Below are 24326 nucleotides of genomic sequence, written 5' to 3' on the forward strand. Positions count from 1 at the left end.
TACAGTTAACTTATCCAATTTTAATATTAAATCATTGCGTTTCAAATTTCAATTTCTTTAAATTTATAATAATTGTTTACAAATGATGCATTATTTTATTTAAAAATTACATAAAATTTAAATTATAGTCATATTTACCAAATACTCTATCTAACGTTCGAACTTCACTCACTAACGTTCGAACGTCACTGATTAATGTTCGAACGTTATTGGTTAACGTTCGAACGTTGGTGCCAAAAAAATTACATTCACACGTAAAAATCTTTAATCATATAACGTTCGAACGTAAATTTTCCTACATTCAAACGTGAGATGAATTCTCACCTAGATTTAGTGACGGTTTGTATAAACCGTCACAAAAATTGATTTTTTGTGACAGTTTGGAGACTATCATTAATTTTAAAGCGTTATTAAATCTTAATTTTGTTGTAGTGATAATAGTGGTTTGACCACTTTAATTATTATATATTTTTTATGGAAAGGGATAGGCAGCATTATTGGTGATGAGGGCAAATCATGCATCTCTTTCAACTGGATCGCTCTTGATTTGATCATGTATATCTGTGTACGTTGAATTACTTGCACCTCTCCTACGTAACTTAATGGCTCTCATTTTCATCTAATTAAGAATTGACTAAACAAATAATTTGATTAAGAATTAATATCTCATCTCAAATATAATCATTTCGTTCGAAGGATTAGGTTGTTTTAGTAACTTACAAAAAGTGTGCACAATTGACAGGGTCACGTGAACGCGAGAAGGACTCAACAGCACCTAATAGATAAAATTTTAATAGTATTCGTCGTTATCAATAAGGCTAAGACAGTAATTTAATTTATTAATAAGCTAAGGGCTGAAACCGGCCACGTACTCGAGCTACTCCAAGTACTTCCAGCTAACGAATTTACAATTTAGACCCATTTTTAATATAGAAGACTTTGACTCTTACTCAGGAGATGATACCATAAATTAAGGGGAGGAAGTACGAACCACTCACAATGCACCGCTCAAGATGGTCGGGTTGGGTCCACATGAAGATGTGGAGGGTATCAGAAGATTCTGGTTTATTTTATGGAACTTTTAGAATCACGAGCTCCCGTTTGGTGTAATATATATATATATATATATATATATATTTTTTTTTTTTCACATTATTTTTTAATATTTTTAAATATTAACAAAATAAAAAAATTTACAATAATATTAAATAATTTTTTCTTAATCTCAAAGAAAAAAAAAGAAAGCGCTAGTTTCTAACGGGATCCTTAATTTTATTATTATTTTATTATACATTACTATTCCAAGGTAATCCTATGTCAGTAATATAAATATATATATATATATATATATATATATATATAAAGACAGCAGATATATGTTGATTGCATTAATCAATATTGTTCTTTCGGCGAATAAATGTTATCGAATATATAAAATATATATCCAAGAATTTCCCTTAATTCAATGTTACCATTTACTTTCAAAGTCTAGTCGATCTTAACAACAGTCATTGTTGAAAAAGGTGGCTTGCTTTATTTTATTTTCAAACTTTTAATTATTATGTCTTAATCATCGTGTTAATAATTGAAAGTTTAATTTTGACTTGCCGCTATTGTGAATCTTAAGTTTTCAAGATTAAAATTAGTAAAAGAAAACAAGTTGTAGTCGTGATGATGATCAATTTGCAAAATTAATGACGTGTAAAACTAGTTTAACCATTTGCGTATATATATATGAATAAAAAAGATTATATTTATATGAATCAATAACTAAATATTTTTGTTAAAGATTAACAGTGTTGCATGGGATCACGTGATTAATTGGAAAATCACTATCATCGAGATTAGCGTCTTGTTGCCACTTTTATAAGCAAAAATGTTATTCTCATTGACAGTTGGATCCGATTAAGTATGGCAATTTTTTTTTTTAAACATAGTGATTATAGAAGTGCTTTTAATGATGTTGTGATTTAAAAAAAAAAATATAAAAGTATAAAAAAATGAATGAAAAAAAATTAAAAGATTTTTTTGTTCTTATCAAAACCCGTCTTGTGTGCTACGACGTCGATTAGTGAATGTAGAGCTACTCTTTCAGAAGACAACACACATACGAACAATGTATGTATGCTTATCATTTGCAGATCAATCGCAAGCATGTAAAAATGAATTAGCTACATGAAATTAATGTTGAGGCTAATTTAGTGTGAAGAATAAGGTAAGTATATATTTTTGAATAAGGTAAGTATATATTTATATTAATCCAAAAAATTATAGATATCAATATTAATGAAGATCAAACGAGCACTATAAACCTAATTAAATCGAAATAGTCATCTATAAGTTTTTGTAATAAACTTATCACTATATATAATATGAGTAATTATTTTTAGAAACCCTAAATATACAAGCCTCCCTTAGGTTCTTTGTAAAAAAAAAAAAATACTCCACCGTGAAAAAGTATAAATAGAAATTGATATTTACAGTTTTAAATTATGCAAACTCAATGCACTTTCTTTCAAAAAAAAAAAAAATGAATTTAAAATCTACATGAGAATTTTTATTTTTAATGATAGATTCTACTTTTTTTCTTTTTTTTCAAATAGACTAATATACGAAACTTACACACCTAAAATCTGTATCTAATTAAAATCACTTTTTTTCTTAGTAAGGTCTACCTTTTTACACAACTTGTACATCTAAAATATGTTCCTACAATATATATATATATATATATATATATATTTATATAACTATAAGGGATATTAATTCATAGTAGTATATGATTGAATGTCACAAGCTAGGGTCAAAGGTGGGGTAACTAGGTTAGGTTATACGAAAAAGAAAATATAGAAGTCTGCGATTAAACATTTTTTGACTTCGGTACAATCATGTCCATGTACATGATAATCCTTAATTCGCCGCGCGACGCACAAGATCGATGATCATATAATATTATATTAGGGTGCACTTAAAATTAAAAAAAAAATTCTATTCATAAGTCTTACATATTATATATTATTTTATTATTATTATTATTTTTATTTTTTTATCAAATATGTAATATATAAGTGATGAATATAAAAATTTAATTATTTAAAAAAGAATAAAATTAAAAATAATTTTAAAAAATAAAAAAATAAAATATTACGTGATGTATAATATATGAAACTTTTGAATAACAAAAAGATCAAATTGAAATATTAGGTTAATGTCGTACTCGTTTGCTTTTTGTTTGCAGAGTTTCAAGATCATTAGGAAGAGTCAATATATTAGGTTGCAATAAATACTTGACACGTACGTCAATGCATGATGCATGACAACATGACGTGCCTTTGAATGATAGGATTTTAATTTTATATTATTTTTAAAAGGTATGATATGATATGATATGATATGATATGATATGATATGATATAATATGATATATTTTTTTTATAAAATGTAAGATACGGAGTGATGATCAATAATTGATGAGGATAATTTTTCATTTCTTTTCATCACAATTTTCTCTCCACTAATTAATGCTTGGTTGAGAAAAGATAAAATATTTACCGATTTACTAAATCTATCGATTTGGTTCTGCTTGATTACTGAGAATTTTTATATGAGAATTTTTAATTTTAAGGTTAAATATTAAAATATTATATTTTAATATTATTATTATTTTGAGATTTGAAAAGGTAGGTAAAAAGTTAAATTGTTTATTATATTTTATATGAGAATTTGAGAAAGTTGTAATGATGAGATAAGAATTTTATATTTGAGATAAAAAATTTGTGTGGCCAAACAGTACTCTGATTGAGAAAGTTTTTCTTAATAATATTGTTATTTTTTTAAAAAAATATTTAAAGATATAAAAAATGATTAAAAAGAAAGAAACAAAAAAATAAAAAAGAGCAATTGCGGAGCCTGTAGCAAGGCTCATGCTTGATTAATGCTTTGTAATTTCTCTCTGAGTCGATTCATTAATATTGAATTTCCTTTTTTCAATAGTAATTATTATATCATAAGTATAAATTGATACTCATGATACTGTATCATATCACCCCTTTTGCAGCTTTGTTGCTTAAATTTGGGAAAGTACCAACGTACGCTTAATTCAATACTTTTTTTTTCCTATAAAAATTAGTAATCGAAGTCGTGAGTCTACAAGTGTCTATAATCATTTAAAATAAATAAATAAATACGAAATTTACATGAAAAAAATTAATTTTTTAATAATAGATCCTACTCTTTTTCAAAATGACTGCACGATACTTGCATACTCTACGATTATATGTAGTATTACTCTTTTTTTATTATAAGTGCCAGGTGTACAGGATTTTTAGGCCTTGTTTGTGAAATATCGTTCTTTTATGTATTTTCTTCTCAAACATCATTTAAATATAAAATATTTTTTAATTTTAAATTTTCAATTTTTTCATCTAATCATTACCTAATTACTATCTAAATACTAAATCTCAGCTTATTTAACTTTTTCAAATTTTCAAATAAAACACAAAAGACAATACAACTTTTTAAAGTCTGATAACAAAAATTATATTCAAATAATTTTTTAATTTTATAACAATTTTATTCCAATTTTTTTTCTCTCATTTTTCAAAACTTAATAAAACATATAATTCAAATAATTTCATTACTATTCACAAACATTAGTCCTATTTCACAAATTAATATCCAATCAAACTCTTAATCTCAGTAGTGCATGATATATAGGCTTCAATAAAGTTTTTTGCGAGTATGCCTCGGGTAATTGGACGGAAAATTCTCTCATTCTCCCAACCGTTTTCGATATATGATCATCATGAGCTGCTAAGATTCTATAGTTACACTATATATGTTTATAGGGAAGCCAATCAATTAGCTGTTGGTGCATATATCTGGAAATACTTGTTCTAATTTCCTTCATTCATAATTGATCTCACAGTTTGTCTTCCCAATTGAAGGATATACAGGCATAGCAATTTTTCGGCATCCAAAGTAATTTCATTTTTCTACTAGTAATATTAGGTATAGTACTCTCAGGGTGTGCAAGTTCTGCATACTCTTTTTTAAAAAAAGTAGAGTAGTATAACATTAAGAAAATAATTTTTTTCATGTAGATCTGAGCTAGATTTATTCATTTTTTTTTTCAAATGGACTTATACTTTATTCTAAAACTGCAAATATAGTTTTTCTTTCTATACTCTTTAAGCTTGTAGAATGTCATCCCAAAATGTTTTCCAAAACTGTTTAAGCTTGGTCACATGACATTCTAGCATGTATACACAACAGTACCTTTCACAAACACGAAACTTCAAAAAGACGTAAAAATTAGAATACCTAGTCAATTGATAATGATCAGAAAGTCAACAAATGTAACAGTTAGTACTTATGACAGCTTGAAATGTTGGACAAGAAACACACAGAAATTAATTAATCAACACCATCGATTCCTGAGAATAATTAGCAAGCTGCTATGACAACATTGCTGTAGTTGTTACTGCATACACGATATTCTTGGAAAAGAAATTAGAGATCTAGAATTAAACCCTCCAAACTTATAATAAATTGATAACCCTCAACACCCCCACCAATATACTTGTTCGATCTTGTGCCAGTACGTACTACTCCTCACTCAGAGTCATATATATATATGTTTCCGCCTGATCATTCGATACTGATCTTGATCTTCACCTTGACATCATGATGATCACCATGCACCTTAATTCCCACGAAATCTATATATTTTTAGATAGGAAACTCCACCCGCTTGCTTCAGTACTAAAGATGAAAACAAACATGAGTACTGGGCTGACAAAGTGATGATTTTAATTTTGGATTCGTTTTCCCCACCATTCATGCATATATGCACGCATCAGTAGTGTGTTCATTTAAAGATTTACATCGCGTCGTTTCTTGGGGTTTGCTTCTGGGTTTCCTTTTCTCATCATTGCCACGAATTCCTCGTAGTTTATCCGACCATCCTGCATATATCATCATTCGAGAGAACATTTGTTTGGAACATTCAAGAGAACAAATTTAAGGAAACATTTTTGTCACACGCACGTAAACAAATTATTTTGCGTTTTGGGTACTTACGTTATCAGCATCAACTTCAGAGAGAATTTCCTTGATGTCCCTTCCATCATGCATTCCATATTCGCGAAGAGCTTGCTCAAGCTCTTCGGTCGTAATGTGCCTGATCAACATTATTAATTGTATCCAAATAACATGAGTGCCCTTCTTAATTACTTTTTACTGAATATTTTAGTCTGAAACTAAAGCTCTAAAACCAAAAACTATTATTAACTCTAAATATTTAACTAGAATTAGTTTGAAAATGAAATATATAATGTTGTTTGAAAAAAATTTGAAGCACGTACCCGCTATTGTCCTTGTCAAAGTATTGGAAGGCGGTGTAAAGATGCTCTTCTCTATCCATCCGGTTCATGTGCATCGTTGCTGTGATGAACTCGTCATAGTCTATGGTCCCATTCCCATCAGCATCAGCCTGTTTTTCGCCAAAGAGTTGGTATAGTAATTAATTCATTAGTTAAGGATGTACTATATATTTACGGCTACATTATTAAAACAGGGGTCGTGGCCATAAATTAGTTAGTACACTGATTTGAACGCTAATCCAATTTTAGCCACACATTAAGGCGGATGAAAATAGGTGGGCCGATACAGAATGGGCCTGATCAAACTCTTAACAGAGGGCGTAAAGCATTTTTTTTTTTTAGTGGGTAATATGAAGTGCAAAGCGTGTCAGTCTTTAAAGAATGGAAAATATTTTAGTTATAAAAGAATTACATGAAAGTAAATTTATAAATTGATATGATTTAATATAGTATGTCAAATTATAAAATTATTTTTATTATAAAATAGAATTAATAGATTCTATGAAGTTATACATGATCAGTTTATAGGTTTATAATTTTGTATAATCTCTTTATGTTTGTATTAGTTTTCATAAAGAATGTATATTTGTTCTATATATATATATAAAGTCACATGTACGCAATGGTCATGCATGTTTAATTGCAGCATTGCTATTAATGTATATATGAGAGGATAAAAGAAAGTAAATAGAAAATTAATTGCAGAAATAAATCGAGTTAAGAATAAATGAAAAAGAAGAAAAAAGTAGTACTGGCATGGCTACTTACAGCTTCCATTAATTGTTTAACCTCATATTCAGAGAGCCTAGTTCCTTGCTTAGCGAGTCCTTGCTTCAGCTCTTCAAGCGTAATAGTACCACTGTTATCGGTATCCATGCTCTTGAACATCTCTTTCAATCCCCTGATTTCTTCCTCTGATAAACATCCAGCAATCACCTACGAAAACAAATTAAATTAATTTCACAAAATTATACATACACAACTTGATCAGGTCCAAGCTGATGCATGCAGATCACCGTGCACGTACGTACATGCATGTTGACGTGCATAACATGCAAGTATGAACTAAATTTATGCTAATTAATGGGAATATTATCAACTAAATTAATAGGAAATAATATATATATATATATATATATATATATATATATATTTATAGATGTATACCCGAAGAGCAACTTTCTTGAACTTGTTCATAGCTCTAAACTGTTTGAGCCTATCCAGCACTGCGTTGTCAAGAGGAGTATCAGGCGCTTCTCCGTCCTCCTTAATCCACGGATGATCTAAGATCATAAACAAAGAAAAAATAGTAATTTCTCTCTCTCTCTCTCTCTCTCTCTATATATATATATATATATATATATATTTATGAATTCCATATCTGATCTGGGATTCAGCAAGCACATGCACTGAGAATCAAATTAAGCAAACGGAATAATCGGCATTATTGATAATATCCAGCCAGCTAGCTGGCTGTTCCTTATTATTGTGCATGACGAAGATAATCAAACGGTAGTTGTTACGGCATTTTCCCCTTACTTTTTCACATATGTTCACGGTTTCATATGCATGAAGCTGCTGATTAAAAGTAGAGAAATGATTGCTAGAAGGTCTAAATATTAAGGAACAAAAATAACATCTGAAAAAAAAAAGCGGAAAAATTAGATCACTTACTGAGAACTTGGAAGGCAGACAGCCTCTGTTTGGGTTCCGAATGCAACATCTTCCTGACAAGATCTTTTGCTGCAGGTGAAATCGACGGCCATGGATCGCTAGCAAAGTCAATGTGGCCACGTAAAATTGCATTGAATATCCCCTGTTCTGATTCTGTTCGATCCCCAAAATATCTCTTAATTAGTTATGTTATATATATATATATATACATGATTTCCATGCATATAAGAAATAAGACACAACAAATTTATAAAGAGATCTTAAACCAAATTAAGGGGAAAAAATGAGTTTAATTAATTAATACCAGCCCAAAATGGGGGAACACCAGACAGAAGAATATAGAGCATGACCCCAACACTCCAGATATCGACTTCTGGTCCATATCTCCTCCTCAACACTTCAGGCGCAATGTAATATGCACTACCAACAATATCTTTAAATACTTCTCCTGTGAAATATTGGATAAAAAGCTCCCTTATTAAACTTCTATACATATATATATATATATATATATATATATATTTATTGCAGGAATCAACTATCTGTTTATTGTATTCATAATTAATAAAGGTGATTTCGGAAGTGCCAGAATCCATAACAAGCTGGTAACCTCGAAAAAAATAGAAGCCCACTTATGTAAACACATACATTCTTAATATAAATATATATACACCTAGAAAATCGGACAATTCTCATTTGAAATAGGCCAGGAATCAAAGCTAATAAATATGAATATTAAGATTTCGTTTTTAACCTTGTTTGTAGAAAACGGATAGACCGAAATCCGTAGCCTTGAGTGGTGAATTCTCATCCTTGTTAAGCAGAAGGAAATTCTCAGGCTTGAGATCTCTGTGAATGACTCCCATGGAATGGCAAGTGTGCACAATCTGAACGATTGTCCGCAGCAAGGATGCTGCTGCGCGCTCCGTGTAATGTCCCTTTGCAATAATTCGATCGAAAAGCTCTCCTCCGGCGCACAACTCCATGACCAAATGAACCGAGTGCTTGTCCTCGTACGCGCCCTTGAGTTCCACGATATTAGGCTGCCCCGTCAAATGGTGCATGATCTGAACCTCCCTCCTAACGTCCTCGATATCCTCCTTGTTCACAAGCTTTCGCTTGGCTATGGTTTTACACGCAAACTGCTCCCCCGTCACCTTGTGAGTACAAAGATGGGTGACGCCGAACTGTCCCCGTCCGAGCTCCTTTCCGATGGAGTACGTTGACTTGACATCTTCCATGGGGCGTCCCAAGACTGGACCGACGGGAGCCGCAGGCTTGGAAGGCCTGGGAGGGGTTCCCGGGGCGACCAAATGAGCAGGTTTAACATTGTCAATGGAGTAGTTTCCCGGAGTGCCATTGCGTGCATTGTCATGGCTGCTTTGAGGCATAGATTCTTTCTTTTCGGTAATTGAGGAAGCATGGCTTTTGCCATGAGAGCAACAGTTGCCCATGGTGGCAGACACAGAGAGAGATCAGAGAGAGAGAAAGATCAAGATGACGACCAAGCTAGGAAATATTGGGTTTTGGAGTGTTGAGGAATGTTTGTTTAGAGAGAGAGAGAGAGAGCGCTAGAAGGTACAGCTTGGATTGTTGAGGGAGATTACAGAGGGATTGATGGCGAGGAATTGTAGGGTTGGGTGGATTTTGAAGTGTGTTGAAAGAGTCTTTGGCATGTCTGAGACGTGTGGGATAGTAGCTATAGGATTCTTTATTTTCTTTTATTTTTCTCTGTTTGGCAACAAAGATTCAGAGGATTTCTCGGAGGGAAAAACGGTTTATTGTCTGTTGGAGTTTCCCTATGACAGGTGTCAAGGTAAGTAAGTTCTCAACTACCCTCATATTTTTAGTGTAGTTTAGTTTAGCTTAGGTTGTATCTAATTGGTATGGAGGATATACAGAAATTACTACACAATTTGAGAACAATAGGAATCAATTAAATTGATGACAACTTAACGTCTCTTGGAATCTTCATTAATGCTATTGCATAGATCAGTTGCATTATTGGTTAGTGACAACGCATAATGCTAATTGTCATGATCATACACTACAAAGATTTCTGTTTTGCTTAGAGAGAACAGTTATCTTAAATTTACAAAGGCACAAAAAGGAAATAAAGAATAAAAAATTATATATAATGTAGAAAATGTTTAGCAGAAACAAAAAAGTAAGATATTATCCAAAGAAGATAAACATGCAAAAAATATATAAGCCAAAACGCCTATCAATATGATCGGGTGTTGCTCAGGTTGGACCTCATCCTCTATGCATGCTGTGTACTCATGCAAAGACCTATGATGTTCAGCATCTTGAAGATTATTGAACTAGCAAGCTTCACTTATGGAAGAGAATAAAGAAAAAAATTCACTTGCATGAAGATAATTTATTATCGATCATTTTTGTGAAATCACTACTTATCTTAAAAGTTTAAGCTGATAAGAAGATGTAAATTTTGTTACTTATTTTATATCTTAATACTCTCTCTCATGTGTACGTGGGCTAGACTCTTCTTCGATGAGTGACCTAATATGTGAAATATTTAATTAAATGAGGTAGAGTGTAGACTATAGAGTCAAAGTTCAAATTCGGGACATGTCTTTGATACCATGTAAAATAACAACTTATCTTAAAAGTTTAAACTGATAGGAATAGGTAGATTTTGTTATTTATTTTATATCTTAACACTTTTTATTAGATTCCAACGTTATACTCTATTAAAGAAAAAGATGATGTCTGGTTGAATGGAATTAACCATTGGATGTTAAAACTTGACATATTAGAGCAAATGGAGCGAGGTAATGTCATCATGTATAAATTGGAAATTAAAGTATATATCCATCGAACGAATATTTAAAATAGTCCGGCTTGCCTTCTGTTGCAAAGCATATCCTGATATAAAATTCAATGGCTAGTGTACTTGCCTGTTGGCAAGATGGACCGGCCAGTCTATTTGGTACTGGATCGGATTACAGGATATCTTGCTATATTATTTATGTTAGGAAGAGAGTGTAATTGTTGGTAGAGACCAGCTGAAGCTACTTAATTGGTACTTCCAGTGAAGCATAACAACAGGCAACATTGGTTGTAGAATCAAAAGCAACAAGCTGCAGGAATACTCTCAAGAAAATCCATAAGAGACATTACAAACATAAGTGCTAAGGGTTCCCAATAAGAGAGAAGAATTTATGGAGAACAATAACAACCAGAACAAAAAGAAGCAGTGCAGCTATGGATTCCTAATAAGAAAGAAGAATTTAATAAAATATTACAATTTTCATGATGTTTGTAATCTGGTTTTCTTTATAATATTGCCTATTGTTGTTGTCGATTTAGTTGGAACCATAGGACAGGTGTTCGTAAAAAGTAAGCTAAGAATGTGAAGTGGGATTTCTTGTTCTGGTTTGTAATATAATATTGTTAATGTCGTACGTGTTACCCTCAAAGGTTAGTTATATCGATATATTTATCATGTTTGGCTTTCGAGAGTTCAGTTCTAAAGAATAAAGATATAAAACTATTGTGATCTCTGGCCATTAAATTTTAACGGGAGATATCTTGTCACTTTTACAACAGGAGGCCAACTGGACCCCTATTTAAAGTTGTTCACCTTGCTATATATTTTTTGCCTTGTAAGTTGTAAGAGCATGTTCTACTAACAAGTACAATTCAGATAGATGTATCCATTTGGAAGGTTTCTCAATAAACTAAAACAAACTAATTATCATAGGCGTGAGAAAAAAAACAAAACAATCAAACGAAAGCATGAAAGCCTCCCCTTCATAACCAATCGAAGTACTTCTCATTTGGTGCCGCAGTCAGAGAATCTTTCTCAGCAATTTCCACTATATGTAGGGGCCACAACGGAGAAATATTGGAGATCTAAGGACCTCAAAAATCCAAGCCATAAATTCTATGATAACTGAAGCTTCAGCAGCTCTTTTGGAATTTCAAATGGCAACATAGCTCAAACAAAGCCAAGCAGTACTAGAGGGCAATGCACAAACTGTTATAACAACTATCAAAGCATGGATTCTTCTCCAAACTGGCAAATCACTCTGATCATTAATTGACGATATTCAACAAATCCTCTAGTAACTTAAGGAGTGGAGAATAGCCAAAATCTATCAATTTCAAAATCGATATGTGCACTCTGTGGCACAATAGGCTGCAATCAACTCAATTTTTGATTGTATACCCTTAGATATATAATCTTCCTAGATGCATTTTGTATATCGATAGTGGAAAGGATCCACCTTGAAACTTATTTATATTAAGACTTTTAACTTTTTATAATATTAAACATGCTTGATTAAGAAAAAACAAAAAACAAAAGAATAAAACAAACTTATCACAAAGATAAATCTTGTCTTTTCACGAGTGTGCAAATGGTATATATAATTTATGGCGAGATCAATGGTGTGGTAATGTGCCTATATGTGATCATTTTCAGATGACTGAATTACCAAATCTAAAACTGGAAGACTGTGAAATTGGTATGGGTTGGAACACGGAACTATTTACTCTGTTGGTGAGATACCAAAAAGTAGAGGAAATTATATTGCAACTGGGTAGGATAAAAATTGAGCATGATCTGCTAATATGGCTCCCAAATTTTGATGAGAAATTCTCTACACATAGTGCATGAAGTTTTATACAAACAAGAGGTCAGGAATTTCCTTGGGTGAAATGGGTTTGGCACCCAGCTCTTCCAAAAAAAAAAAAAAAAATTCAATCACTATGTGAAAAGTTGTGCATGGGTGTCTTCCTTTAGATGACAAAATCAGAAGAGTCAGTATTCCTATTGTTTCTTGATGTGATTGTTGCTCAGTACATGGATATGAAGACCTTAATCAAGTCCTTGGGCGAGGAAAATTTGCTGAAAAAATATGGCAAAGTTGTTCGATGGTTTTTGGAGTACCATGCAGAAGGCTGTTTCTGGAGACAAAGGGTTGATTGTTGGCATCGGTGGGCTAGAAATGCTACTCAATCTAGTCAATTACTAGGCATCCTTCCGTCTATAATTACATGGCTCTTATGAGGGCCTTGATGTAAGGCCCAGATGGAAGGTATGGTGGAATCAGTGCAGAAGTTTTGGTGTTCCATTAAATATTGGGTGTCTTGGGTTGCTTTAAAACTTAAGGGAGTAAAAGCGTTTGCTTAGCAAGATGAAGATATTTTACAGTGCATTAAACTACCTTTATAAGCTAATATGAAGGAGGTTGTAACTCAAGTCCAGTGGTGTTAAAGAATGATATAGTGCAATAGAGACAAGCCATTTGAAGAAATGCCTCTATGGGCGTCTATCATTTCTAAACCTGAAAATATAGAGTACGCTTTCTATCTTGTGTAGCACATAGTGTTGTATTCTATTTATAGAGCAGAGAACAATCCAATGGATTTTTACAGAGAATTCTAGATGTTTCTACAATTATTTTCTACCCATTTCAGAGATATTCTCATACAGTTTTGGCCTTGCATTCTGTTGAGAATTTTGTTGAGGTTGAGGTGAGGTGGTAGGGCATGAGGGTAGCTAACTGGTATGAGAACGTGCTGCACTTTTTGGTGTGCTATTATCCCCCCGCGATGCAAGCGGGACCATCTTGATGGTGAGGCTTGATCGGAGAAGAGAAAACTGAGCGGATGAGAGTGGCTTAGTGAGAACATCAGTAATTTGATCTTTACTGTTAAGGAACTTGACAGCCAGTGATTTTGCAGCAATGCGATCACGAATAAAATGATAGTCCAAGTCAACATGTTTAATACGTGAGTGCATAACTGGATTGACAGATAAGTAAGTAGCACCAAGATTATCACAAAATAGAGTAGGAATATCAGAAATAATAATTCCTAATTCTGTTAACAGAGATTGTAACCAAAGAATTTCACACGTGGTATTTACCACGGACTTATATTCTGCCTCCATTGAAGATCTTGCAACAGTGGGTTGTTTCTTTGAACCCCAGGAAATTAAGTGAGAACCAAGATAAATGCAACAACCCTTAGTGGATTTTCTGTCATCAGGGCAACCAGCCCAATCCGCATCCGAAAAGATAGTTATTTGAAAAGAAGAGGTAGGAGAGAAATATAGACCAAAGGAAGAGGTTAGACAAAGGTAGCGAAGAATGCGTTTCACAGTTTGCCAATGAGGAAGACGAGGACAGTGCATATATTGACAAACTTTGTTAACTGCAAATGAAATGTCTGGTTGTGTAAAAGAAAGATATTGGAGACTTCCAACCACACTACGATACAGTTGTGGATCCTCAAAGGAGGGACCATCAACTGCAGTAAGTTTGGTGGAGGTAGCAATAGGGGTTGACACTGGTTTGGAGTGATGCATATTAGTGCGATGTAAAAGATCAGAAATATAGCGTTGCTGAGAAAGAAAGAGACCAAAATTATTTCTACAAACCTCAATACCAAGAAAATAATGTAACATGCCTAGATCTTTAACTGGAAATGAGTGGCGCAGAGCAACAATAAATTCTTTTATCAGAGACGTATGAGAGGCTGTTACAATAATATCATCAATGTAAACTAAGACAAACACAAATGCAGAGGCAGTAGAGAGGATAAACAGAGAGGAATCTGAAATAGAAGCATGAAATCCTAAATCTAGTAACCGAGAACTCAACTTAGCAAACCATGCCCTAGGGGCTTGTTTCAAACCATAGATGGATTTTCTGAGTTTACAGATAAAATGAGGATAGTCAGGATTCACAAACCCAGTCGGTTGATGCATGTAAACATCTTCTTTGAGATCCCCATGCAAGAAAGTGTTTTGAACGTCCAATTGATGAAGATGCCATTTCTGTGTCACTGCAAGAGAGAGAATTAAACGAATTGTAACTGGTTTAACTACTGGACTAAAAGTCTTAGAATAATCAAACCCGATTTGCTGATGGAATCCCTTAGCAACCAGTTGTGCTTTCGACGTTCTAAGGTACCATCCGCGTGACGTTTCGTTTTGAGAATCCACTTTGAACCAAGTATGTTCAGATGAGGAGAGGGAGGGACTAAATCCCAAGTGTGATTCCGCAGAATAGCTTTGAACTCAGTGGCCATGGCTTCATGCTAGGTCGGAAACTGTGAGGCTATAGTATAGGAAGATGGTTCTTCCGGAATGGGAGTGGATTCAGAGAGAGAGGCAGAGTGCTTGGGAGGAGGCCAAAGGATAGTGCCATCCGTGCGATTTAGAGGCCGAAAGGTGTGAGTTTTGGATCGAGTGAGCATTGGATGGGCAGGAAGTGAAGAGTGTGTGCTGGGTTGTGTGGGTTTCGGTGCAGCTGAGGTTGATGAAGGGAAGGGATTATTTGGGATGACTTCGGGTAGAGGATTGGAGGGCTGGTCGAAAGATGGATTGTGATGAGGGTTGGATGTAGTAATTGTCGGTTGTGAAGAACAAGAGGGTGATACTGTGAGATGTGAGGGAGTCGGCGCATGTGAGGTTGAAGATGAGGGATCCGATGAGTTGATTTCGGGTTGTATGGGATTAGAGGATTCAGGTAGGTTAGTGAGGAGCTGAGTATCTTGGGCTGAAGAGAGAGTATGGGTTGACTCATGGGATATTTGGGCCGAAGATGAAGGAGAATGGTGGGCTGAAGATATAGGTGTGAAGTTTGGAGAATTAAGAGGAGAAGAGGTGGTATTTTGCTCTGGAGAAGAGATCCGAAGATCTGGGCGTGGGAAGACAAATTGAGAAATATGTTGAGGAGATGCTGGAGCAGATGCGTCTAAGGAAGAAAAAGGAAAATATGTTTCATCAAATCATACATCACGTGAAACATAAATCCGACCAGTAGGAAGATGCAGACAATTATAACCTTTGTGATTCAAGCTATATCTAATAAAAACACACAATTGAGAACGCATATCCATTTTATACCGATTAAATGGTCGAAGATTGGCCCAACATGCACAGCCAAAAATTCTTCAAAAATTATAATCAGGCTGTCAATTGAATAAAGCTTGAAAGGGAGAAAGATTTTTTAAAATTGGAGTAGGCATTCTATTTATTAAAAAAGTGGCAGTTTGAAAGGCCTCAGCCCAAAATTTGGATGGGGCTGAGGAATGAGCTAGGAGAGAGAGCCCGGTTTCCACTATATGACGATGACGTCTTTCTACGCTACCATTTTGAGCGTGAGAATAGGGACAAGTAATACGATGTGAAATGCCTAGATTGAGAAGGAGAGAAGAGAAGGGACAAAATTCTCCACCCTAGTTAGTTTGAACGGCAATGATATTTTTGGAAAAAGTATTTTGTACAAATTTAATAAAAGATAAAAATTTGTAGTAACTTCAGATTTAGCACGTAAGGGAAAACACCAAATATATTTAGTAAAGTCATCAACTATGGAAAAATAAACCTGTGAACGAAACTGAGTGGAGTTGGTAGAGAAGGACATGGCAGAAAGAGTGGTTTGAGTTTGATGAGCAAGCCGTGATTCATGATTTAATAGGTAACTATAAACCTGAGAAGCAGAAAGGGGTTCGGGTCTGGTAGTGATAGAAGAGACCACCGATTCATAATCGGTCCCCAATCCAGCCAATAAATAGACTATAAATTCATGAGAGGAAAGGGGATGACCGGCAGATGCAAGAGAAGAAGCTAGAGCTTGAGCTTTGTGGAAATAGACAGAAACAGAATCTAAACCTTTCTTGAGAGTAGCTAACTGGTATTGAGTTTGCATGAGGTGGGCGGTAGACTGAGCTGAGTATAAATTGGTAAGTGTAGACCAGATTTCTTGAGAGGTGGAACAATCAACTACTTGAGAGAGGACTGTATCAGTGAGAGAAGAGTAGAGAGCAGAAATTATCATTTGATCTTGGAGGAGCCATGAGCCATGAGCAGGGTTCGGTTTGTCATCAATGGTGGAAGGGGGAAGAGGAATGGAGCCATCGACATAGCCATAGAGCTGATAGCTTTTGAGAAAGGCAAGAAGTTGGGCTTTCCAAAGGGGAAAATTATCATGAGCAAGTTTTACTGTGATAAGGTGAGCAACGGCATTGGTGAGAGAGGGATTCGGATTCGGAGGTGGAGGGGGAGCCATGGATGACCATAAATTTTTTTTTTTTGGACAGGGGTCCTAGGGATGTTGAATGTAGATGGCTATTTTCTTGGTAACCAAGGGCCATCGGGTGAGGGAGGTGTGATTTAGGATGATAAAAGTGATATGTTGAATCCAAAGTCTCAAGTTTTGTGTAATTATATATCTACATAAAGATTTTAATGATAACAAATGAATTTAAAGAATAAAGGAGTTTCAAGCTCAAGTTGTCTACATAATAGATTCAAGCACATCAAGGAACCAAGCATGAGCAAGAAGGAAATAATTTCACATTAAATTCATAGAGTAATGTAAATATCTTAAAAATTTGAAATTAGGATTAAGACTCAAAATTAATATTTTATCATAAAGCATTAAAATACATTTTCCACATGTGTATGAATATTTTAAAAATTAAATTAGAAAATATTGAAAGATGATTGATTGTTATATTTCACATGTGCATGCCATGATTAAATGTTTGAACTTTGAAAATATTGAAAATGATTGATTGCAATCTTTCACATGTGCATGTTTTATTTGAATATTTAAAAAAATGATTGATACTCTTTTTGACTTATGCAAAAGGTAGATGATTTTGTTTGAAAATTTTGAAAAGTAAAGTGTGCTCCTTTTGTCATATGCAAAAAGTACAAAGATTAGATTTGAATTTTTTGAAAAGTAAAGTGTGCTCCTTTGGTCATATGCAAAAATTTTTTTGAAAAGTGAATGATGTTGTATTTGACATGTAAATCTTTTTAAATTTGAATATGAAATCTTATATGCCTATAAATAGATCATTTGAGAGTTTCATATTTACAACACCAAGAGCATATAACATTCATTCAAAGCTTTCAGTCTTTCGTCTTTAACCATTGAGCTTTAATCCTTGTTCATTTTGAGAGAGATATAGTTTGCGCTGTATTGTTCTTATTTCAATCATTGATGAGTGTTTTCTGATAACCTACTCACTATCAACTCTTGTATCAGTAAAAGGGTGTGTATAACTCTTGTGCTTGTAGAAAGTGTTCTATCTATATAGGGAATAGTTGAATCACCATGTGTAAGATGATTGCAAGTGTAGAGAGTGTTCTACACGGATCCTTTATAGCGGTATTGTTCAAAAGTGTAATAGGTTTCTATCTCCACTTGAAGGAGACTGAATAGTGAATTTGGAAATCCTCAAGGGGTAGCTTGAGGCGAGAAATAGGCAGTGGGGCTGAACCTCGTTAACATACTGAATTTGCTTCTCTCTTACCCTTACTCTTTATATTTATTGCTGTTTCGTATTTTGTTTATATTTTATATTGTATATTTGATTTATAATTGTTATTTTTTTAAATACAACTCAATTCACCCCCTCTTATGTTAGTTATCTGGCAACAATTGGTATCATAGCAAGGGCTCTGTTATAAGATTAACTATCTTTTGAGTTAAGATCTTATGGCCAACATTGCAGCTTCATTTGGTGAAAGTCAATCTAGCAGTCGGTCTCCACTTTTTTGTAGAGACAATTACTCATTCTGGAAAGTTAGAATGAGAATATTCTTTCAGGCTCAAAGTCGAGAAATCTGGAAATTCATTGTAAATGAACCTTATATTCCAACAAAAATGATTTATGGAGTAAAGGTCAAAAAGGAAGAAGAAGAGTTTGATCGTGAAAATGATAGATTTTATACTTTGAATTTAACTGTTAGGAATTTATTATATAATGCTTTCAATGAAAATGAGTTTAATAGAATAATGACTTGCGCTACGACAAAGGAAACTTGGGATAATTTGAAAGTTACTCATGAAGGAATTTTACAAGTCAAGAAATCAAAAATTTATATTCTTACTCATAAATATGAAATATTTAAGATGAATGATGATGAATCTATTTCTATTAGGCACACTTGTTTTATTAACATCATAACAACTTGACAGCTCTTGGCAAAATTTATTCCAAGGTGGAGATAGAAAGAAAAATTCTCAACTCTTTACCAAAACGCTAGGAATTAAAAGTGACAGCGATTCTTGAAACTAAAGACCTCAACAAGCTCGAAGTGAATGAATTCATCGGGTCACTTATCACCCATGAGTACCCATTGAAAAGACGAGAAGAAAAAGGAAAGCCAAAGAAGAGCTTGACACTTAAAGCTGCTCCTCATAAAAGTGAAAGTGATGAAGATGAGGAAAATGACGACAAATATGAAGAAGTTGCAATGATAACAAGAAGAATTCAGAGGTTCCTAAAGAAAAATAAAACTCGTCTGAAAAATCTTTCAAAAAGTTTTTCAAGAAAGATTCAGGTAAAAATGACACTTTAATTTGTTATAAATACAATAAGTCTGGTCATATCAAGCCAGATTATCCTCTGTTAAAGAAAGATCGAAACAAAGATAAGAAAATAATGAAAGATACATGGGATGATGATTCAAGTAGTTCAGTTAGTGAAGCAAGCAATGGAGAATCAGCAAATTTTTGTCTTATAGTTAAAGATGACATTGAAGTAACAAATCTTAATAATATTGAAGATCCTTCATATGAAGAATTGTAAAATATTTTAGAAGAGGTATATGAGGAATTTGAAAAATTGGGTATCAAGTATACTGCTTTGAAAAAGAAAACTTCTTCTTTAATAAACGAAGTTAATATTTTAAGAAAAGAAAATATCGTTTTGAAAGATAAAAATCTTGAGTTGAAGAAGAAGAAAACTGATTTAGAAAATATTGTTGAAAACTTTACGAATGGAAAAAGAAATTTTGAAAAACTTCTTGGTAGTCAAAGATATGTTTTTGACAATGTAGGCTTGAGATATATGCCAAAACAAAAATACAAATTTTATAAAATTGGAAATAAGTAAAATTGGTAATGAAATTTCTCTCATAATTGAAGATGTTCTACTTGCTGAAGGTCTAAAACATAAGTTTTTGAACATAAGTCAATTATGTGATAAAGGATTTACAGTTACTTTCAAAATGGATAAGTGCATTATTTTGAATAATCATGATTGTAATATTTGTTTTATTACTTTTAGAAGTAACAATGTTTATACAATCGATTTTGAAGAAATTACCTCACAATATGTTATTTGTTTTTCAGCTCAAAATGAAACTGTTGGATATGACATAGAAGACTAGGTCATGCCAACATGGAACTTATTTCCAAAATTTTAAAAAATGATCTTATGAGAGGTTTACCAAAATTTTTTTTCTTAAAAATAAAATTTGTGATGCATGCCAATTTGGCAAACAAACAAAAACTTCTTTTAAAACTAAAAAACATATTTCTACTACTAAACCATTGCAACTGATACACATGGATCTTTTTGAACCAAATAAAGTTGCAAGTCTAGTAGGAAAATATTATGCATTTGTTATTGTTGATGATTTCTCTAAATATACTTCTTTCTTGCTCATAAAGATAATGCACATAATGCTTTTACCAAATTATGCAAGAGAATTCAAAATGAAAAGGGATATACTATTTCAAGTACCCGAAGTGATATGGGAAAAAAATTTGTTAATAAAAATATTGAAACATTTTGTGATGAAAATAGTTTTGAAAGAAGTTTTTATCTCAGATTGAATCCAAAAATATTGATGAAGCACTTCTTCATGAATATTGGATTCTAGCTATGAATAAGAGTTGAATCAATTTGAAAGAAATGATGTTTGAACACTTGTTCCTAGACCCAAAAATCATACTATTATTGGAACAAAATAAATTTTTAGAAACAAGAAAGATGAGTCTGGAGTTATTACTAGAAATAAGACTCGACTTCTAGCCCAAGGTTTCAATCAAGAAGAAGAAATCGATTATGATGAGACATATGCACCAGTCGCAAAATTAGAATCTATTCGAATGCTATTTGCATATGCTTGTTATAAAGATTTCAAACTTTTTCAAATAGATGTCAAAAGTGCTTTCTTAAATGGTTTTATAAATGATGAGGTATATGTTAAGCAACTTCCAAATTTTGAAAATCATATTTTCCCAAATCATGTTTTTAAACTCACAAAAGTACTATATGAATTCAAACAAGTTCTTAGAGCTTGGTACGAGAGACTCAGTGGTTTATTGATTAAAAAAGGTTTTTCAAGAGGAAAAATCGACACAACTCTTTTCATTAAACACGAAAATGATGATATTCTTTTAATTCAGATTTATGTTGATGATATAATATTCGGTACTACTAATGAAAATATTTGTCAAGTTTTTATTAAGATTATGCAGAAAGAATTTGAAATGAGTATGATGGGAGAACTTACATTCTTTTTCGGATTGCAAATTAAGCAAGCAAAAAGTGGGACATTCATCAATCAATCAACATATATTAAGGAATTAATGAAGAAGTTTGGGATGAAAGGTGCTAAGGAAATTAGAACACCAATTAGCCCATCTACTAAATTTGATAAAGATGAATCCGGTAAGCCAGTTGACTCGGAGCTAGGTATATTGAGGTATGATTGATAGCTTATTATATTTGACAACCAGTAGACTAGATATTATGTTTAGTGTGTGCTTGTGTGCACACTTTCAATCATCTCCAAAAGAATCAATTTAATTGCAGTTAAGCGCATTCTTAGATATTTTAATGGTACAATTAACTTAGGTTATGGTACACTAAGCACACATCTTTCGATCTAATCAGCTACACAGATGCAAATTATGATAGTTGTAAAATAGATCGAAAAAGCAATAGTGGAGTATGTAATTTCTTAGGTCATGCATTAGTTTCCTCATTTAGTAAAAAACAAAATTCTGTTGCAATATCTATTGCTGAGGCAGAATATGTTACTGTAGGTAATTGTTGTGCTCAAGTTCTCTATATGAAGCAACAACTTGAAAATTTTAAACTCATGTATAATCATATTTCAATCAAATGTGATAATACAAGTGTTATAAATCTTTCAAAAAGCCCAATACAACATTCTAGAACTAAGCATATTAAAATAAGATATCATTTTCTTCGAGATCATGTACAGAAAGGCGATGTAGTACTAGAGTTTACAAACATACACGATCAATTAACAGATATTTTCATAAAACCTTTACTAAAAGATAGATTATGTATGATTAGAAGAGAAATAGGTATGATGCATGCTATGAATATCTCTTAAAAAATAGACCAGAGTAAATAAAAATATAGAGAGATTTTTTTTACATAAACTTGAGGTTCTTGCTGCAACATGACATTAATGGTAGCTGCAGAAAGGACAGGAGGTTGAGGTGCAGAATATCTCATGGATGGATCTAGAGAAATATTAGAAAATTGAGCTATTTTGAAAATAATTGAAAGTTTAAAGTGAGAATATTGAAGGAATGCATATGAATTATAGAGATGAGAATAAGATTTTATGCAAATTGGATGAACTTTAAGACTGATTTTATAGAAACTCAAAACTCTTAATCTTGTTTGTCAATAACATCAAGCGATTGTTTAAATCTCCAGCCACACTTGTTGGGTCACGGGCGGCTCCAATTTTCAACTATCTACAGTGTCTACTAACACACCATTTTTTTCAATCCATTTACTTATTGTGGATCCTTTTTAATGCTGCCAAAAGGGGGAGAAGTTTTAAATTAGAACATTAACATTATTTGAATTGCTAAACTTGTTATATATGCTTGGAATTATATTTATACTTTTACTTGAAAAACTAATACACATTTTCAGGGGGAGCTTAATTATTAATACAAGTTTCAGGTTCTATCAAGTAGTTGTCATCATAAAAAAGGGAGAGATTGTTGAACCCAAGGTCTCAAGTTTTGTATAATTATATATCTACACAAGAATTTTGATGATAACAAATGAATTTAAAAAATAAAGGAGTTTCAAACTCAAGTTGTGTACACAATGGATTCAAGCACATCAAGGAACCAAGCATGAGCAAGAAGAGAACAAGTTTACATTAAAGTCATATTGTGATGTAAATCTCTTAAAAATTCGAAATTAGGATCAAGGCTTAAAATTAATATTTTATCATAAAGTATTAAAATACATTTTTCACATATGCATGAATATTTTGAAAAGTAAATTTGAAAATCTTGAAAGATGATTGATTTTCATCTTTCACATGTGTATGAAATGATTAAATGTTTGAACTTTGAAAATATTAAAAATGATTGATTGTCATCTTTCACATGTGCATGTTTTATTTGAATATTTTTAAAAGTGATTGATACTCTTTTTGACTTATGCAAAATGTAGATGATTTTGTTTGAAAAATTTGAAAAGTAAATTGTACTCCTTTTATCATATTCAAAAAATAAAAAGATTAGATTTGAATTTTTTGAAAAGTAAAGTGTCCTCCTTTTGTCATATGTAAAAAATAAAAAAATTAGGTTTGAATTTTTTTAAAAGTAAAGTGTGCTCCTTTTTTTTTTACAAAAAGTAAAAAGATTAGGTTTGAAATTTTTGAAAAGTGAATGATGTTGTGTTTGATATATGAATCTTTTTAAATTTGAATATGAAATCTTATATGCTTATAAATAGATCATTTGAGAGCTTTACATTTACAACACCAAGAGCATACAACATTCATTCAAAGCTTTCATTCTCTCTTCTATAAGCATTGAGCCTTAATCTTTGTTCATTTTGAGGGAGATATAGTTTGCACTGTATTGTTCTTATTTTACTCATTGAGGAGTGTTTTTTGATAATCTACCCACTATCAACTCTTGTATCAATAAAAGGGTGTGTATAACTCTTGAGCGTGTAGAAAGTGTTCTACAGAGGGAATAGTTGAATCACCACGTGTAAGATGATTGTAAATGTAGATGGTGTTTTACACGGATCATTTGTAACGGTATTATTCAAAGGTGTAATAGGTTTCTATCTCCATCTGAAGGAGGTTGAATAGTGAATTTGAGGATCCTCAAGGGGTAATTTGAGGCGAGGATGTAGGCAGTAGGGCTGAACCTCGTTAACATACTGAATTTGCTTCTCTCTTACCCTTACTCTTTATATTTATTACTGTTTCGTATTTTGTTTATATTTTATATTATATATTTGATTTATAATTGTGTAATAGGTTTCTATCTCCATCTGAAGGAGGTTGAATAGTGAATTTGAGGATCCTCAAGGGGTAATTTGAGGCGAGGATGTAGGCAGTAGGGCTGAACCTCGTTAACATACTGAATTTGCTTCTCTCTTACCCTTACTCTTTATATTTATTACTGTTTCGTATTTTGTTTATATTTTATATTATATATTTGATTTATAATTGTTATTTTT

General features: G+C 32.5%; 1 protein-coding gene across 1 annotated transcript; it reads right to left on the reverse strand.

The window, feature by feature from the left end:
• Positions 1-5313: 5313 nt before the first annotated feature.
• On the reverse strand, positions 5314-9678 carry LOC122291492 (calcium-dependent protein kinase 34-like). The gene is made up of 8 exons (XM_043099224.1): positions 8812-9678; positions 8362-8505; positions 8058-8210; positions 7551-7666; positions 7152-7319; positions 6366-6493; positions 6082-6181; positions 5314-5966 (listed from the first exon to the last, which is right to left on the reverse strand). The coding sequence occupies exons 1-8, from the start codon at positions 9509-9511 to the stop codon at positions 5874-5876; spliced, it is 1602 nt and encodes a 533-aa protein (XP_042955158.1). The 5' UTR covers positions 9512-9678; the 3' UTR covers positions 5314-5873.
• Between the last annotated feature and the right edge of the window lie 14648 nt (positions 9679-24326).

Source organism: Carya illinoinensis, chromosome 13, assembly GCF_018687715.1.
Source record: "Carya illinoinensis cultivar Pawnee chromosome 13, C.illinoinensisPawnee_v1, whole genome shotgun sequence".
Classification (NCBI taxonomy): Eukaryota; Viridiplantae; Streptophyta; class Magnoliopsida; order Fagales; family Juglandaceae; genus Carya; species Carya illinoinensis.